This window comes from Falco rusticolus, chromosome 6 (assembly GCF_015220075.1).
Source record: "Falco rusticolus isolate bFalRus1 chromosome 6, bFalRus1.pri, whole genome shotgun sequence".
Classification (NCBI taxonomy): domain Eukaryota; kingdom Metazoa; phylum Chordata; class Aves; order Falconiformes; family Falconidae; genus Falco; species Falco rusticolus.
The window spans coordinates 79,090,854-79,108,090 of record NC_051192.1 but is presented as its reverse complement, the minus strand read 5'-3'; the positions used below and the strand labels follow the sequence as shown (position 1 = coordinate 79,108,090).

Genomic DNA, 17,237 nt, shown 5'->3' with positions numbered 1-17,237 from the left:
ATTATTAACACTGAAATAACATATAACCCATCTCTCATCTTGTCAAGGTACATCAAGAAGTCACTTTTTCTGATACGGCAAGTGAATGAATTCCAGAATAACAACAATCTTGCAAAAAGCTTTACTAAAATTCATGCTATGAATCATTATCAATAAATACAATGTTGCAAAACCTGAATTTAAATTATCAAAATTAGAAATAATGCATAGCTTGTGTTTAAGAAATGCATTCAGAAATGGATCTTCTTGATTGCACCCTATATGCAAATTGTAAGATAAATCTCAAATGTACTCAAACGAAGAGTAAGATAAAATCTGTCAAAGTCAATTAAGCTGTGAAAATATGATTTGAAAGTGGTCATAAGAAGTTAGTTACTGCTGCTGATCCTTCATTCCCTAACATCCACCTCATTAGTTATCAAATTGATACAAATACATACTAAATAACCCATATATTATACAACTGAGTGGTGCTGGCTAACTGCCAAAGCTATGGGAAATGATCAGAATTAATGCAAACTTAGAGTAGAATACAAAGGTAAAGCACCTTTGATGCCCTCACTGATACTCTGCAGACATTGTGGGCTATTATCTTGTACTGGGCATGCAATGCAAAGAGCCAAATTGCATTTGGTTTGCATGGCAAGGTTCTGATACAGTGTGGGGTGGGAGTGGGGGTGGGGATGGTGTGTCTACAGGGGTGGCTTCTGTGAGAAGCTGCTAGAAGCTTCCCCCATGTCCCCTGCAGCCAGCTCCAAGATGAACCCACTGCTGGCCAAGGCCAAGCCCATCAGCAACTGTGGTAGCGCCTCTGGGATAACACATTTAAGAAGGGAAAAAAACCCCACCTGTGCAACAGAAACTGCAGAGGGAAAGAGGAGTGAAAATATGTTAGTGCAGCAGCTCTGCAGACCCCAGGCCAGTGCAGAAGGAGGGGGAGCGGCTGCTCCAGGCGCTGGAGCTGATTCCCCTGCAGCCCGTGGTGCAGCCCATGGTGGAGCAGGCTGTACCCTGCAGCCCGTGGAGGTCCATGGTGGAGCAGGCTGTACCCTGCAGCCCGTGGAGGTTAACGGTGGAGCAGGTATCCACCTGCAGCCCGTGGGGACCCCATGCCAGAGCAGGTGGATGTGCCTGAAGGAGGCTGTGACCCGAGGGAAGCCTGTGCTGGAGCAGGGTCCTGGCAGGACCTGTGGCCCCTGCAGAGAGGAGCCCAGGCTGGAGCAGGTTTGCTGGCAGGGCTTGTGACCCTGTGGGAGGGAGCCCAGGCTGGAGCAGTTCGTGAAGAGCTGCAGCCCATGGGAAGGACTCCATGCTGGAGCAGGGGAAGAGTGTGCGGAGTCCTCCCCTTGAGGAGGAAGGAGTGGCAGAACCAACATGAGATGAACTGACAGCAGCCCCCATTTTCTGTACCCTCTGCACCACTGGGAGGGAGGAAGTGGAGAATCTGGGAGTAAAGTGAATGGGAAGAAGGGACGGGTAGGGGGAAGGTATTTTTAAGTTTTATTTTTATTTTCTCATGATCCTACTTAGATCTGATTGGTAATAAACTAATTTTCCTAAGTCTGTTTTGCCCATGACGGTAATTGCTGAGTGATCTCCCTGTCCTTATTTCGACTCACGAGCCTTTTGTCATATTTTTTCTCTCCTCTGTCCAGTTAAGGTGGGGGAGTGAGAGAGCGGCTTTGGTGGGCACATGGCATCCAGCCAAGTTCAACCCACCACACCAACATTCTACAACCTTTTCTTAATCTGGGAGGCTACAACCAGTCATCAAGACTGAGGTTAGCCTAAACTCCTTCTAGGTTGATTACTGACTGCATCAATGGGATTTGAGTGACCAGTTTACCTGCAAGACTTCCAAGCACAAGATTTCACTAAGGAAATTAGGCTGCTGTTTCTCTGACTCAAAATCTTTTCCACAGATTCTATATCCTACAGATGCTTTACTGTAACACGTTTGGTAACAGGTAGTAGATGATTTCATTCTCCACAAAACTTAGCTGATATCAAAAGGCTTACAATTCTGCATTAAGAATGGCAGTATTTAGATGAAAACCTCATTTCACTGATATGGGATATGATTATGAATTAATTCTAATCACTTCAATGATTTTATCAGGCCTGATCCACTGAAGTCAAAGCCAGTCTTTCCATTGACTTGAAAAAAGGGAAGCAAAATTACTTAAAAATGCCTAAACAATACAAAGTACATTTGTAAACTATTTATAGCTGTCCCATCAAAAAGATGTGTTGGCAAAAATTCTAGAAATGCACTATCTGTAAGGGGGGACAATTCTGAAAAAATGTTTCACAAACCTAATGTTATAATGCTGTCTTACTCAAATAGAAATGCTATCCAAATGCACTCTTCCCACCTTGTTTTAGTGGAATACGCCCAGTATCAAGCAAACAAGACAAATTACAGTACAAATTTAAGCGCTGTGGGTAGACTTCAGCAGAAGGTAAGTACTAGCACTGTAGTAACTGAGTTTTAACCATATACCAGTCTTAACAGTTTTAAGTACAACTTTGTAAAGAATTTACACATGGATTATTTACATGAACCATCTTACTGTAACAGATAAAATTTGAAGGGAGAATTTTTAATTTGCATCTCAATAGAAATTATAATGTTTGTTTAAAGAAAACCTAGCTCTATCTTGAAAAAAAAAAATACAACTGCCAAAGCAATGGAATACCAAAACTGATTTGAATAGAATGTTCATGACAAGAAAAAAAATAAAGGCGCTTCTATTAATCATAGGTGGTATTCAGCAAAAAAAAATTATTTAAAGCCCTGGTGTTTTTAACCAAAACCTACCTTGTTAGGAAAACCTGCTCCATGGAGACCATCCTGATTTGGACAGAATTTACAAATAGTGCCAATTTTTACATATATCAACTAGCAATATTAGCAAGAGTTCCAAAATATCAGTTTGTGCTTTTTTTTTTCCCCTTAGGAAAAGTTTGTTAAAAGAAGGACAAAAAATTCAATAAAAATAAAAATGAACACCTAGACAAGAAGAGGCTCTACAACAAATACTTGTCATACTATAACGCACACAGTGAAAACACCACCAATATTTACAGAAGTAGGTAAAAACAGACTAAGCAATATTAACACAGATGACATTTTGTTGTATTAGACATCTTTTTTACGGCATGTGACCATTCAGGCAAACAGAAAACTTGAAAAAACTTTAATTCCTAGGTGCTTTATAACAGTTCAACAAAATGCAGAGATGATATCTAAGCTGCTGTTTTATTTTTTTGGGCTTCTGGAGGTTGTAAATCTCTGTCTACATATACGCAAACTTTTAAATTTTGGTATACTCTTCTGAGAGTGCAAGATGCAGGAAGCCACTTTTCAACTGGGAGGAGCTGACTAGTACCTGTCATCCTCCGGAGATGCATGCTGGATATGAATCCTGGGACTAGTAGGTCGTCTCCTCTCTAGGGAGGGGGACCATCTACCCCTGTTTGCCCGTTCAATAAAACAGGAAAAAAATAGGATATTTAGTTTGTGATAAAATTAAATATACGGGATTTGGGACTGGAAAAATACCCCAAAAAGTAATGAAAGTGTGTCATTTAATTATTTTTTCTAGCAGTTTTTTATTCCCCAAGTATATGATTCTTATGGCTGCTTACTTCAGAAACATTACAGCTGAAACAAAGAGAATGTATGCCAAAAGTTGCAGAATTTAGACCAATATAAGTCTTTTACATAGTGTACCATTAAGTTTTCAAATACTCTCAAATGCTAGACTATCTAAAAAGCCTGTCATTTGCATAGGAAGTCATAATTCCAAACTAGAAGAGCTTTTCAAAGACCATACGATGGTCATTTTCTGTCGACTACGGGCTGGTATTTTGTACAGCCTATCTCTCCTAGTTCTTTGCACTGAAAAATGCATTCTCAGTAAAAATGTAGGACTATGAATTAAAAGACAAATTCTAAGGCATAAAGTGACCCTTTTCTGGAACACAGCAAGAGAGTAAAGGTAAATTGATTAGCTCCAACTAATTTATACACATTTGTGTACAAGTACAGAGGCAGTTATTTTTTCATATAATTGAAAGTGTATGCAGACAGCCTCCTCTTCTGTTCATTTCTCCGTATCCCTGCAGTACATGTCAGCAGATTATGTTGTAAAATTAAACTTAACAAAAAGGACCTGAATTGTGAATGAAAATTGGTGTCTCATGATTTTTTTCTTGAAAAAGGTAATTTAATTTAGAATTATATATACTATACTATACACTGTCATTGCTTATTTTGTTGGGATGTTATGTGGTTGTAATACTACAAGTGTATTTATAACAATTTACAAAATCAAAATATACTGATTTATTTACAAACAGGAAAGTGTTTTCATAACCTCTGCACAATTATCTAATATTTCACTTTCTGAGGCATCCTTCCAGTCCATGTAATAAGGAAAAGGGTTTGATTTATGGAACATGCAAATAACAAAGGTTTCAAGGAGATTAGCATCACTTGAACAGTTAGGTAGATCTTTCAGAAGTTTCAAAGGCAAATAGGTTATTAGTACTTAGTTTCTTTTTCTCTCCAAAGCAAGAGTTAAAGAAAATGTTAATGCATCAGTGCACCCAGTCAAAGCCCTTAATATGCTGATATCCACTACAAATATTAAACAGCATTTGACAGAATTACCTAGGTCATGCAGTATGAACTTTGAGAACATGCTCTCTTTCACTGAATGTTGAATGACCATGAAACACAGTACAACACAGACAAACATGCAATAATCTATTCCTTTAGATGGTTGAAAAGAACTGGAAACAAAATATGTTGCATAACTAATGCAAACAGCTATTTTGCTGTACATTATTTCAAATGTAAATGGTGATACTCAACATAACTGTTAAAGGCATGCAATATAAACACCTAACGCTTCAGACTTAATATAAAACCTTAGAAAAATCAAATTGAAATCAGGACAGGTCTCAACTAGATGAAGTGACAGCTTCAGCTTCTGTTACCTGTTTATGACTAAGTAACATGTAAGCATTCAGCTTTGTATCTTATTTAGGTGGTAGTGAGCAGATGATAGCCAGTATCCTGAAGACCTTTGAAATGTTTTGATTCCTACTGCAGTGAAGTACCTCAGGACAAATCTAACACAGCTGCTGAGCCACATTTCACGGATATGCTGACCCTGTTGTACATGAATTAATCCCTGGGCTGTGTTCCTTTGTTTTATTTGCTCAGATCTCTACTAGCTAACCTCTGAGGACCAAAGCATACAAGCAGTAGCAATCCATAGAACTGCTCTTGCGCTAACTGCTAATGCAACAACTGCTTGCAACATAAGAAGCTTAGAAGGTAAATAAAAGCCAGACTGCATATAACTAAGAAACCATCACTGGCTGCAATCTTAATTCAGTCTGGGGAAGATGTTATTATAATGAGAAACTGTTGCTGAATCAGTTCACACACTGCACTTAAATCTCATGCCTATGTGCTGTCCTGATGGGAGGCTGGGAGTCACAAACAAATGTATCCATTCTAAAGAAATGGTACCCAATTTACAAAGAAAAAACCCAGAAATTTTGAAACATAGTCAAAAGGACAATCAAAAAATACTAAAGGAAGTAGGAGCTGCAAAAACATTTTCAATGGCATTAGAGGATATTTATGACTATATTATAAACTAATGTGCCTCAGAGATCTTGACAAGAACTTCAACAACACACTCATTTTGGAAAAAAAACAAACCACCACCAGCTTGGAATAAAGGGGGATGGGGGGTGGGAGGAGAGGAAAAAAAAGGCAGGTATGGCGCAACTGTATAATGTATTATTAAGGACTGGATATTTTAAGTATCCTACTCTATACCGCGCCCAAGAGAAATATATGAAGGATTAAGTTCTACACCAAATCATTCCATTTACCAAAAAAACGTTGGCAGGCTTGTGTCAGGGCAAGGTCAGTTTGCAAGTCAAGTTACATGGACTTTCCTTGCTCAAATGATGAAGCTTATAGCAAGAGAAAAATAATGTCTTTTTTGTTGTTGTTTTGGTTTAGTGCAATTAACAAGACTTATGCATCCCAAATTCATATATACTGCTGAAAGCATTTTTCTGCTGCTACATGTGAGTCAACAAAATGACTTTTACTGGCAAAGCAGCAGCTTAAAAACCAGTAACTACTCTGAAAATTCCAAATTACATGAATGAAGTTGTATAGCATTTAAGGATCAAAACCATTTCCAACAAATCACCGACACACAGAGAGGGCTCTGCTCTCCACCAGTTACACACAGCTAATACCATTTTGTTAAAAAAAGCTCGTGGACCACTTTCACTCTTGATCTCAAATACAAACAAATTTATACCCTCTGAGACAAAAGGTTGGGGATGAATAAGTAGAAATAATTTTCCATAGGTGAGTATACTCATAATTGTGTTGAAGAAAATATACAATACCCTATTTAGAAGTCTGTATTTTGAGGACTAAAAGTGTAATTTTTTAAATAAAATCTACAATTCCATGCAGGGGTGGTGAGGGGGGAGAAGAAACACCATGAAAATAACTAACAATACCTTCAGCATAGGTCCCTCAAGTATAGTGATAATAAAGTGGTTCTGTATAGATTTGACTTCACAAAACCATATAGTGTTTCTCTTTGCTACAAGCAGGACCAACTCTACATCTGACGGATGTTTGTCTAATCTCAGACAGTCTCCAGTAATGAAGTCACAATAACCTTTTCCATATCATCTATTACAGTGTTTCATTATATTTGCTTTCAGAAAAGCTTTCCTACTGTTTAACTATTTTAAGTCCCCTATTCTTGTCTTGTCCAGCACAGAAACAAAATTTTTTCTACACATCTTGAACTTAATTCTGTGTTCTTCAGACTAAAGGTCCTCTATCATTACATGCATCTGATCACTAACCTCATGTTGAAGTGTAAGCAAACACATTCAACAGTGGCGAATTAAGTCTTCTAAAATTAGCTTCCCCCAAAACAAAAAGATTGATTTGGTGGTTTTTATAAATTAAATATAATAGATTCCTTCAAAACCTGGACTGTATTGGAAAAAAATAATCCATGTCATAAGTAAAAAAATTTTAAAAATGTCCTAAACCCTCTGTCAGAGCCACACAGATCTTATTATTTTCAACTGAACCATCATGGAAAATTTTATACTCATTTCCTAAAAAAAAAAAAGCTTTTCTACACCCCCATGAAGGATCCCAAGTCAAAAGCACCTATTTTGGACTTCTAAGAGCAAAGCAGTAAAAATTTCATAGTGATGGACAATTTTTTTGGATCAGGCCCACAGATCATTTGGCAAAATCAAGTGTTTAGTAGCAGCAGAAGCCACTAACACAGACTAAACACTTTCCTTTACAAGGAGCTCATGAAAAATGCTGCAGACCCTGTGCAGTGCCTATTGGACAGAGGTTGCAGGACATGAATTATAAAACCATAGCAGAACTAGTTAACATCAGTGACAGATGTAGTTTTGAGTAAAAATATTTTAATTAGATAGTTTATAGTTGCCTGTTACTGTTTCATTGAATATTCTACTTGATGGGTGGTGTCTTGAAATAAAGTACAAAACGTACTGCTCTTGTCCATACATTACTACATTAAATAGCCACTTGTCAATCAAAACAGCTGCGTATATCTACACACCAAGTTATTAATATGATGCTATTTTTTTTAATCTAGAATGATATCCTGTATTTCATTCTGAGTGGCCTTATTTCCATCATATTTTTTTTCTGTTTTTTAATAGCCATTTATATGTTATCTAGGATATCTTCAGCGCAATCTTAAAAAGGAAAGAACTAGTATAGAGCCGTCTCAGCAGAACATTAGTCACTCCTCTGCCACAAGGGCGCAACTTGAGAAGAGCAAAGTTCCAATCAAGGAGCAGTAGGAAGTGTGGAGGCAGGAAGGGGAAATTTTACCAAAAAAATCAGGAGAAACCTTATAATAAAGAGAAAAGTACATTCTTATTGCCTTTCTTCACAGGTCCTTTCCCACAGTAACGAAAATGATACAACTGTTACTAACCACCACACTATGCGTTGACTGACAGAACAACTTTGCATTATTAACTGCCACACTAGTTAAATACGTATTGTGCAGATGAAATCGTATATTCGACCATACTCCCATTCAATGAAAGCCTATTATTGCCTTTAGTGAAGCTCAAATCTCACTCTAAAATGGTACAGTTCAAATATCTGTCAAACATACCAGTAGTATTTGGTTCATCTAAGGTTCTGAACCAAGCTATTGCAATATTAAAAATTCAGAAAGCATCCATAAAATGCCTGCACAACGTATGTGACACAACAATATTTCATTTCAATTGCAAACATGTCTTCTTAAGAGTTATGTGAGCCTTAACAGAATGTCACAGAGTGAAAAAAACAATGCAGTGATTTGCCTTGTAATTGTAAAAGTAGATGCAGCAGATTAGATTTAAGAAAGCAATGAAGTTTGGCTGTTTTGTAGAAAATACATCACTATATAAACTACAGTTTTGGTTTCAAATATGACAGTTTTGTCATAATTTATAAATTATGTCACAGCCTTATCAGCAATCCACAGAATAGACAAGAAACAAACATAATACTTTTTAGCAAATGATGATGAAGATTAACAACCAAGTGGTACTTTGTCAAAATACTTTACGCTGCAATGCTATTATCAGCATACTGAGGACTTTTGTAAACAATGACATCAGCTTGAACTAAAACAGAGAAAGAAGCCAGAAGCGGTTATAAACTCCAACACACAATTTACATGACATAGGAGCAAAAATGTCTACAAATACCAAAGCAGACATGAATGTACAAAAACATAGAGAACTCTTATGAAGAAAACCAAAACTGATAAAGATCACCAGCACAGATGACAAGAAATTTATAAGTTTTTATTTTATACCTTTCTCGTTCTGGTGAATGCAAACTAGTATCTGGTCTCAAGCAGTTGGTACTAGCACTCCTAGCCCTGTCAAGGGAGGGCTGTAGTTCACTAGTGCCAGTGCATTGCATCCAATGGTAGAAGAGAAAGAAAAAGAAAACAAAGGAATACAATGTTAGATATTAACTCATAAAATAATGCTCTCTTTACAGAAAATGTAGAATCACAATGATTTAAGTAAGGAAAAAATAAAAGAGCTGACTGGATGACAGTGCCAAGATTTGTTCAGAAAATAAAAGCAAACAAAAGGCTGCTAGAAATTTTTTTGCTAACATCATTGAAATGTTTAAAACTGAATGAGACAGAACAACATCCACTTGTAAGAAAGTGGAATGAGAAATATCAGACAATAAATCTAAATCCTTATTAACAGCAGTAAATCTTAAGCTAACATAAAAGGATGTGATACACTGCATATAATATGTGAAATCATATTACAGTGAAGCTTATTTATTCTGAAAATCCATATTAGACTCAAACAGGATGGGGGATTAATTCTCATTTTCTTACCTAACCAGCTGATCATCTCCAAATTTCAGTATTTGTGAATTAAGGCAATCACGAAGGAGTGAAATATCCTGTCTAATCACAGATTTGGTCTTAGCACATGCAGGAAGAGTTGAGCTTTGTAAATGAAAATTATTTAAACAAAATGAAAATAAATTTGACATGTAACCAAAATCTTGTATATAAACCGAAGAATGTAACAAAGCAAAACATGTAACATGATTTTAACAGTTAAGACAACTCTACCTAATGCAAAGTGGTTTGGTTGGGGTTTTTTATGTAATGTAGAGGTTAATTTAAACAGTTAAGTGAAGCTATTTTAGGATTAGATCTCTTATCTTTTGGTTATAAAAGTGTATGAAACTTTTTTTTTTATTTAACAAGGCAAGACTTTTTTTTTTTTTTTTTTTTTTAAAGGAACTAACTACTTAAAAGGGACTCTAAACACTTCTTACCTGTATAGATTCCAATGAGTAGCATTTTCTAGTAAAGGCATCTTGGGTGGTAATGTTTTATAGTGCCTAACGGAACTTCTTGAATGTGGTGGAACAGAAAAGAAAACAGAACAACACAAAAACATGCCAGAAATAAAAGCACAAGTAAAGGCAAGGCAACACTGACCAGAACATAAAATAAATGCATAACATTCTATGTATGTTTAATAACTGTATGAGTAGATTTCTCATTATATGTTTTTCTCAACTACTGTGACAGCTATGTGGGTGACACATTTTTATATTTTCATTTTTGTTAATACAGTGCATGAACTTGTGACAATACTGGTACAATTCAGATTTTTTTCCTTGTAATGAAAGTAATCTAAATTCCTTTTATAGAGATACCCCATCAAAATATACAGTCTGTTGTAAGGATTAGACTGCTATTAAATATGCTCTTTATTTCTCTTACTGATGCCTTAAATCTACAGAGACTTTACCTCTTCAGCAGCTAAGCATGAAAACCTTGCTAAAACAGTGATATATATAGTATCAAAAACTTAATTATAGATGTATTAGCATCTGGTATTTTTGAATGTCTTTTGGACGTCGTGTATCAGCTTCAAAATCTAACATTAATTACATGCTAATAATAATAAGCTGATTAAAAAACCTAGGAGATCTACTACATCAGCCAGTACAGCAGCACTCTGAGATGCTACATGACAACTGTTGAATATCATCACTTAGAATACATGAGATTTTAAAACAGGAATTTTTTTCTTTATTATCCAGCTCTACCCAAGGAACAAGGGAGAAATTTAAAGGCAGACAGTGGCTGCTGAATGGGAATCATGGCCATTTAATGGTTAAAGGTTAATAATCAAGTTCTAACAATTTTCCACATGACACAGCTGCAGTGTTATTAGCAGAAGGACCAGTGGCCTTGAGGATTTTGCAGCTTCAAGAACAGTCTGTCCTAATACGACATTTTGATTCCTGTTAAGGCTTGGACCCGCGCACAGCAGATCAACAATACAAACACAACTGTGTCACTCACAGTTACGAAATCCTGCCTGGAAACCCTAGTGTTTTTAAAACCCTGAGGGATTTAACAGAGGGGCTTTGACCCTTCTTGTACACGTTTAGTGGTCATCACTGCTCACTTCTGTACCAGAGGTCACTGTGATGTTGCAAAGTTGGAATAAAGGAACGGTTGTCCAGATATTACCAAGCAGATATTACCAACCAAAGTGGGTGTGACCTAAGACATGGAATGTGAGAACCCATGGTCTATGGCATAGGTACACGTCCTCCCACTGTTTCTGCTATTAGTCAACAATTGCATACAGATCGACAGCATGGGCAGCTAGGACTAGTATTATTCTAAACTGGTGTATTAAAGTAATCATATAACAACTTTGTAGCTTGGACTACTGCTATTAATATTTCTTTCATTTAACATGAAACCCTTATAATTTCTTTCCAAGTTTAAGCTGAAGCTGTCTTAACAATTAACATTATTCAGTTAAGATGTTTAGAAAATAAGGATAAAACCCTCTCAGCCCACTACAAATGAGAAAGGACAAAAGATGACAACCAATGCACAGACCAGTTTTTTGTTGAAAGGGTTTTTGAGACTATTCAGTCAAGGAAGGATATTGGCAATTTACTGGGTAATACTCAACCTTGGATTAGGCTACATAAGTCTCAGAGAAAAATTAAAAATCAATCCATTGTCTTCTATTGCCCCTATATTCACCTTCAATACATTATTAAAAGTACCATTATTTTTTTTACAGTATACCACTACTGTTACTGTAAAGGGGTGAATATGTTATTTTTCTTGATTACAAAAAATCACAGTAATAGTTATAACAAGGAAAATGACAAGAAAGGGCCATCCTGTCTGAAATCAGTGTAGTTCTTACCTTATTTACTGCTGCACATGCACAATTTTTAGCTGGTCAGTAGATTTGTAAAAATATTAGAAAAATATAGTGGTTTGGCAAAGTGCATCAGAAGTTCATATTACAATATTTACTTTGTGAATTAAGTGAGAATTTAGGCGTTTTCATTGAAGAATTCTGAAGAAAATTATAATCTTTAAGAGGGAAAGGATAAAGCACAGGGCTGGGGGCAATGAGGGAGGGTGAAGCCATAGCAAATGCAGCAGAAAGAGAAAGGCCATAGGAAGGAAGCAGGAAAAAATGCTATTATGTGGCAATAAACAGACATAAAATAAGAGGGAGTGAAATAAACGATTACATTTTAAAACCTACAGTGTTGAGGAAAAAGCTTCTTTGAACTGAGGTATGAGAATAAAACCTCTTTCTACTGATAATAAAAACTTAAATTTTAACAACTTCATTGATGCACAGGTTTGTTTCGACAGCTTTCATATTTATTATTTTACCTTTATATTTTTATAGTATTATGACTTATAACAGAACCCTATCACAGCATCTTTGATGCTGTTTCTAATTAGATGAAGAGAATTAAAGCAACCAAAGGCATATTAGAAAAAACCCTACCCTACAGGGGAAAACCTATCTTACACCAAGTAAATGAATAAGTATGTTAGACAACATGGTTTTAGAAGTTTGATGGTTTTAAACATACAGCATTGATACAAAACTCTTAGCAACAGCCAGATCTCGAACAGAAAAAGGTTAACTAATTGGTTGAAGTCGTTGAATGGTTAACTACTTCAACTTCAACTTATATTTTTACTGATTCCAAATGGAAGACCTTCTACACAATTTGACAAGTATTTTTAACAAGGTTAACAGATGTGGTGAAAAAAATAAAGGGTGCAGAATTAGATTGGTTAGATAAAGATATTTCAGTCCCACTTAGTTTCCCAACATCGGGAAGAGTTGAGACAGGAAGCTCTAAGCTTTGGAATAAAAGATTATTGAAGATTGAAGATAAGCCCAAACTACAAAGTATATTATGTCTGGATCTAATTTATAGCACAATTTATAGATGCAAAAACAAGTAATGTGAGACCACTCAAATCTGGGGTTCCCAGTGAGCCCTCATTAATCACTGTTCTTTCCCCTGCAAATGATGAAAATTAGCATGAGATTAGGTGTCATAACAAGTAAAGATTGTTGGCTTGTGTGTGGCTATAATATAAACATAAAACTGCAAATAAAAGAAAATATAAAAACAATTAAAAATGATTGTGTGAAACTATAACACTATCATGCATTGGGAGATCAGGACTTCTTTGACTAGACAGAAAATCTACCACAAAATACAACTGCAAAATCAGACTTTCTTCAACTGCTTTAATCCTTACTCCTGAAGTTCACAAACATATATACATATCTCAATCTGAACTAAAATGAAGAAAAAAGAACCACAATGTACTAGGAAGTTCTTTACTTACTGGGACAAAATACCAGTATGGAAAAAGTCGGGCACACAAAGTATAAACAACTAACCAGATGTGTTCGTGATTACCGAATTCCTGTATTTACCTGATGGTATGTAGGCACTCTGCACTTCTTCCTCGTTTTGCTCTGGGCAGCATAAGAAGCTCACTGCACAGACAGGATGGGTGGTGAGTGAAACAGATATAATTATGAAGCATTAGATGACATGGGTTATGCCAATGATATGCAAATGAAAACATAAAAAGAAACAAGAAGCTTCCACCCAGATAGATAGTCTGATAATGTTCAAACCCAGACTGCACTTCTCAAAGAGTATGAGCCCAAAAATGCCTGTGATAAATATATTTTAAACATATTCCTTTTAGCGTGGCACCTAATTTTGTGGGATTTCGCCTTTTAAAATTCAGAAGTACTCTTTCAGAGTTCTTCATGGCAAAAGGAATCCATAAACCAGCTACATTTCTCTAATAACCTCCTTTCTCATGAATTAATTAATGAAGAAATATTGTAGGAAAATATAATTATGCTTGTTGTTTGGTTGTCTGGGTGTTTGGGTTTTTTTTTCCTAGGCCACAAAAACATACGTGAAAAAGCAGGGAGGGTTTGCTACTGCAGATCGGTTTATGGTAAAAGTAACCGGTCACCCATTTGGGAAAAACAAAAAGATATGTTCATGGGAAGTATTATGTTTGGCCGTATATAAATTCTGACTCATAATTCTTGACAGTATTTTGTAATGCAATCCTAAAGAAATAAAAAAAATGCTTATCAGCCATCACACTTTTTGCTTCTTATTGTTTTCAACTGAGAAAATCAGCTGCCCATTCTATTTTTCATTTACTGTAACCAAACACATGCTACAGCCAGCGAGATGGTAAAATTAACACATATTTATGCCTATGGTAAATATGACTATGATATGAAATATCCCTAGGATTAATCTTGTAGTTTTATGCCCTTCAACACAATCAGAATGACCAAGCTCCAAACCAGCTAATTATTGTAAAAGGGAAATTACAGCTAAGCTTCATGTAAACATGCTATTTCAAAAGAAGCAGGGAATCATATGACATACTATGGCAACAAAGAGAGAAAACATTACAAAATAGATAAAGCAGAAGTTTTTCAATATTTTGTGCTTCATGCCATTATAAAATGACCCATTTAATTGATGCAGTATAGGTAGTATTTATCTAAAATTCTACACTGGGGACCTTGAAATAATGGCTTGTGAGTCGTGTGAGATTCAGCTTTACATCTGGAGCCACTAGCCTAATTTTGATGCAACAAAATGTATTAAAATTGAACTGATTATTTTTTTTAAAGCAAAATTTCCATTCATAAGCTCAGAGGACTGACAGAATTTACATGTAGGTTTCCAAATTACAAATAAACATGCATTTTAGGAAAAAAGTTACCATTTTCTTAAGAGTCGAGAAGTAGATGAAAAGCCTACATTAAATCACAGAGTACTTCGTTAAAATTTACTCTACCTTTCCTAAGCCAAAGAGTATCTATTGTAATTGGCTCACGGCAAACAATAATACAAAATTCATCCAGAAAAGGGGTATAAAATAGCAAATCCACCATGAAACCTTCAAGTTAAAAAAACAAAGCAAAAGAATCTATCACAGTATCAGTATACTGGTAATGTAAGACAATACTCACAGTTCTATAATAAATTAAGTCTGGTTCAGAGACATCTAGAATCAGTATTTTTATTCTAAAATAAGTGTTTTCTAACGTGAGTATTTTAGTACTTACATTAATAGATTTTATTTTGGAATAAAAGAAACAAAATAAATTGAAAGGGACATGCCCTTGAAAATTGGATGATGTTCCTAAATTCAGAGCAAAGTATACTGGTTAACTAGCTTTCCTGATTTCCTAGTAAAACACTTATCCTAACAGATGTTTATACATACACACACACACACACGTGTGTGTATATATATGTAAATACACATAAAAAAGGTAAAGTGGACAATTCAGTTCCACTGGAAATTTATCACACCAGATGGTTTAGTAAGAGGCTATAATAACTATTTTTACAAAGCTCTATTCAGAATATTTGATATTAATTTGGGACCAATAACAGATCATTGAGAAAATGATGAAAAGTAATCAGCAACTGTAATTTCTGCCATGTAACTATCAGGTAATTACTCACCTTTCAAGCCAAGTCTATGTTAGGCATCTGCCTGAATGTACTTGTTTAGATGAAGGGTTCAGTAAACGAACACCACAAAATACTTATAATACTACTGATACTAACATATCGTACTGCATAAAGATTTTTTTTAAATCCTTGGATGTGATTATCTTCCTCAAAAAAAACTGGTTTTGATCTTCCCTATAATGCTGCTCTTACGTACTGAAAGACAGTGAAAACTCTCTCCACAACTGAAGAAATCCGGGGGACAGATGAAGAGAGGAAAAAGGAGACCACTGCAGACAAGATTATTACTCAAGGAGAGTAAGTACATGGACCCATCTTTAAATCCTGCAGATAAGCCACATACATCCTTCATGTCTGACCTTTAAACTTCTGAAAAGTGTTTTCTGAACATTAAAAAAACCTGAAGACTGTGTCTTACTTCTCTGAAAAAATCTAGCAGTCCATTGCTGCTGTAGCTCTGGTCTGATGGCTCATCTCCAAGAAAGCCTCAATGCAAGCCCTGCTCTTCAAGCACAATTCATGTATCTATCATCATTTATATCATGGTTTGAGGCGTTACTGGAAGAAAATTTTCTGGACAGTTAACTGACTATATCTATTTCTACTGACAAAAGATACTTTTTAATATCTCTTCCTCTTCAGATCAGCTGAATAAGAAATTGCTTCAATAAACATCTTCAGGAAACACTACTCATAGTGAATAAATAGAAACATGAAACATTTGCAACAAGTGGAAATTACTTGAATTAGCTTAATTATAAATCTGACTACTAGATTTAAAAAGCATGTCAATTCACCTCTGAAAGGAAATTCAGTACACCAATCCTACTTAAGACAATTCTGTATATACTTCTTGCCTATAAGGTTGAATTTTAAAATGTTCCAAATAACTCCTTAATTCCCATATGTATGTTACCACAACAAAAAAGAAAAATAGGCAAGATCATATAAAAAAATGAATTAGTTTAACCACAAAATCCATCTGTTATTCAATTTCCATGCAAACTGGATAAAGAGTTCCAGAAATGTTTATAATTTATTCTTACACATTTTCAAGACCACTATGAAATGTCTGTTCTGTATTGAATTTACATTTGGAAAGGTTTTCAGGCCAGTTGATCTTATATTAATTGTAAAAGTTTGCCATTATAGTTTGGTTATATAATTTTTTTTTGGAGTAAACAAACAATTCACAAGCACTGATAACCTATCTGACTGTCATCATTGTGTTTCCCAAATACTGAACTGAAACACCTTTTTAAACTTTCTTTCAGCTATAAACTAAACGGAATTCTCACTTTCTTCCATTTTATTAGAATATATTCCAAGATACCTGAAAAAAATGCCTACTAGGAGAGAGACCAGGCATTCTCGGAGTAGTGTATCCACTGCGCATATTCCAGGGAGAGACGTGTACATGTCACACATCTAAGATTGGAGATTTTTGCTAATTACAAGCACCACAACTATCCTTGCTATGCTTGGGTACTGTACCAAGTTCACCAGAAGGTTGCATAAGATGTTGTGAGACTACATATATAGATATCCAAACCTATAATGCAAATCATAACATATGCAACTTCCAACTAATAGGAATGCATGCCTGGTATTTTGCTGGTTGCCAAAACAGATAAAATTCTGAGTTACAAGAATAGCTACTGCATACATGTAGATTTATGGTTTTCTAGGAAAAATCTCTGGGCTTCATCCATGAAACAATCAGCCAAATACTCTA

The 17,237-nt window shown here is 35.5% G+C and overlaps 1 protein-coding gene across 49 annotated transcripts in view; it reads right to left on the bottom strand.

Annotated features, from left to right (window-relative positions):
- The window catches only part of RIMS1 (regulating synaptic membrane exocytosis 1), a 335,409-nt gene that overhangs the window by 106,815 nt on the left and 211,357 nt on the right, over positions 1–17,237 (bottom strand). For 21 of the 49 annotated variants that reach the window (XR_005104930.1, XM_037392187.1, XM_037392189.1 and 18 more), the window contains 5 exons: positions 13,408–13,470; positions 9,938–10,015; positions 9,486–9,599; positions 8,937–9,026; positions 3,393–3,476 (listed from right to left, as the gene is read on the bottom strand). Coding sequence is in view for 48 of the 49 variants with exons in the window: in XM_037392187.1 (XP_037248084.1) it covers positions 3,393–3,476; positions 8,937–9,026; positions 9,486–9,599; positions 9,938–10,015; positions 13,408–13,470 (429 nt within the window). In the remaining variant the exon portion in view is untranslated. The remainder of the gene's footprint in view (positions 1–3,392; positions 3,477–8,936; positions 9,027–9,485; positions 9,600–9,937; positions 10,016–13,407; positions 13,471–17,237) is intronic. The other 28 variants (XM_037392211.1, XM_037392224.1, XM_037392217.1 and 25 more) reach the window with 4 other exon arrangements.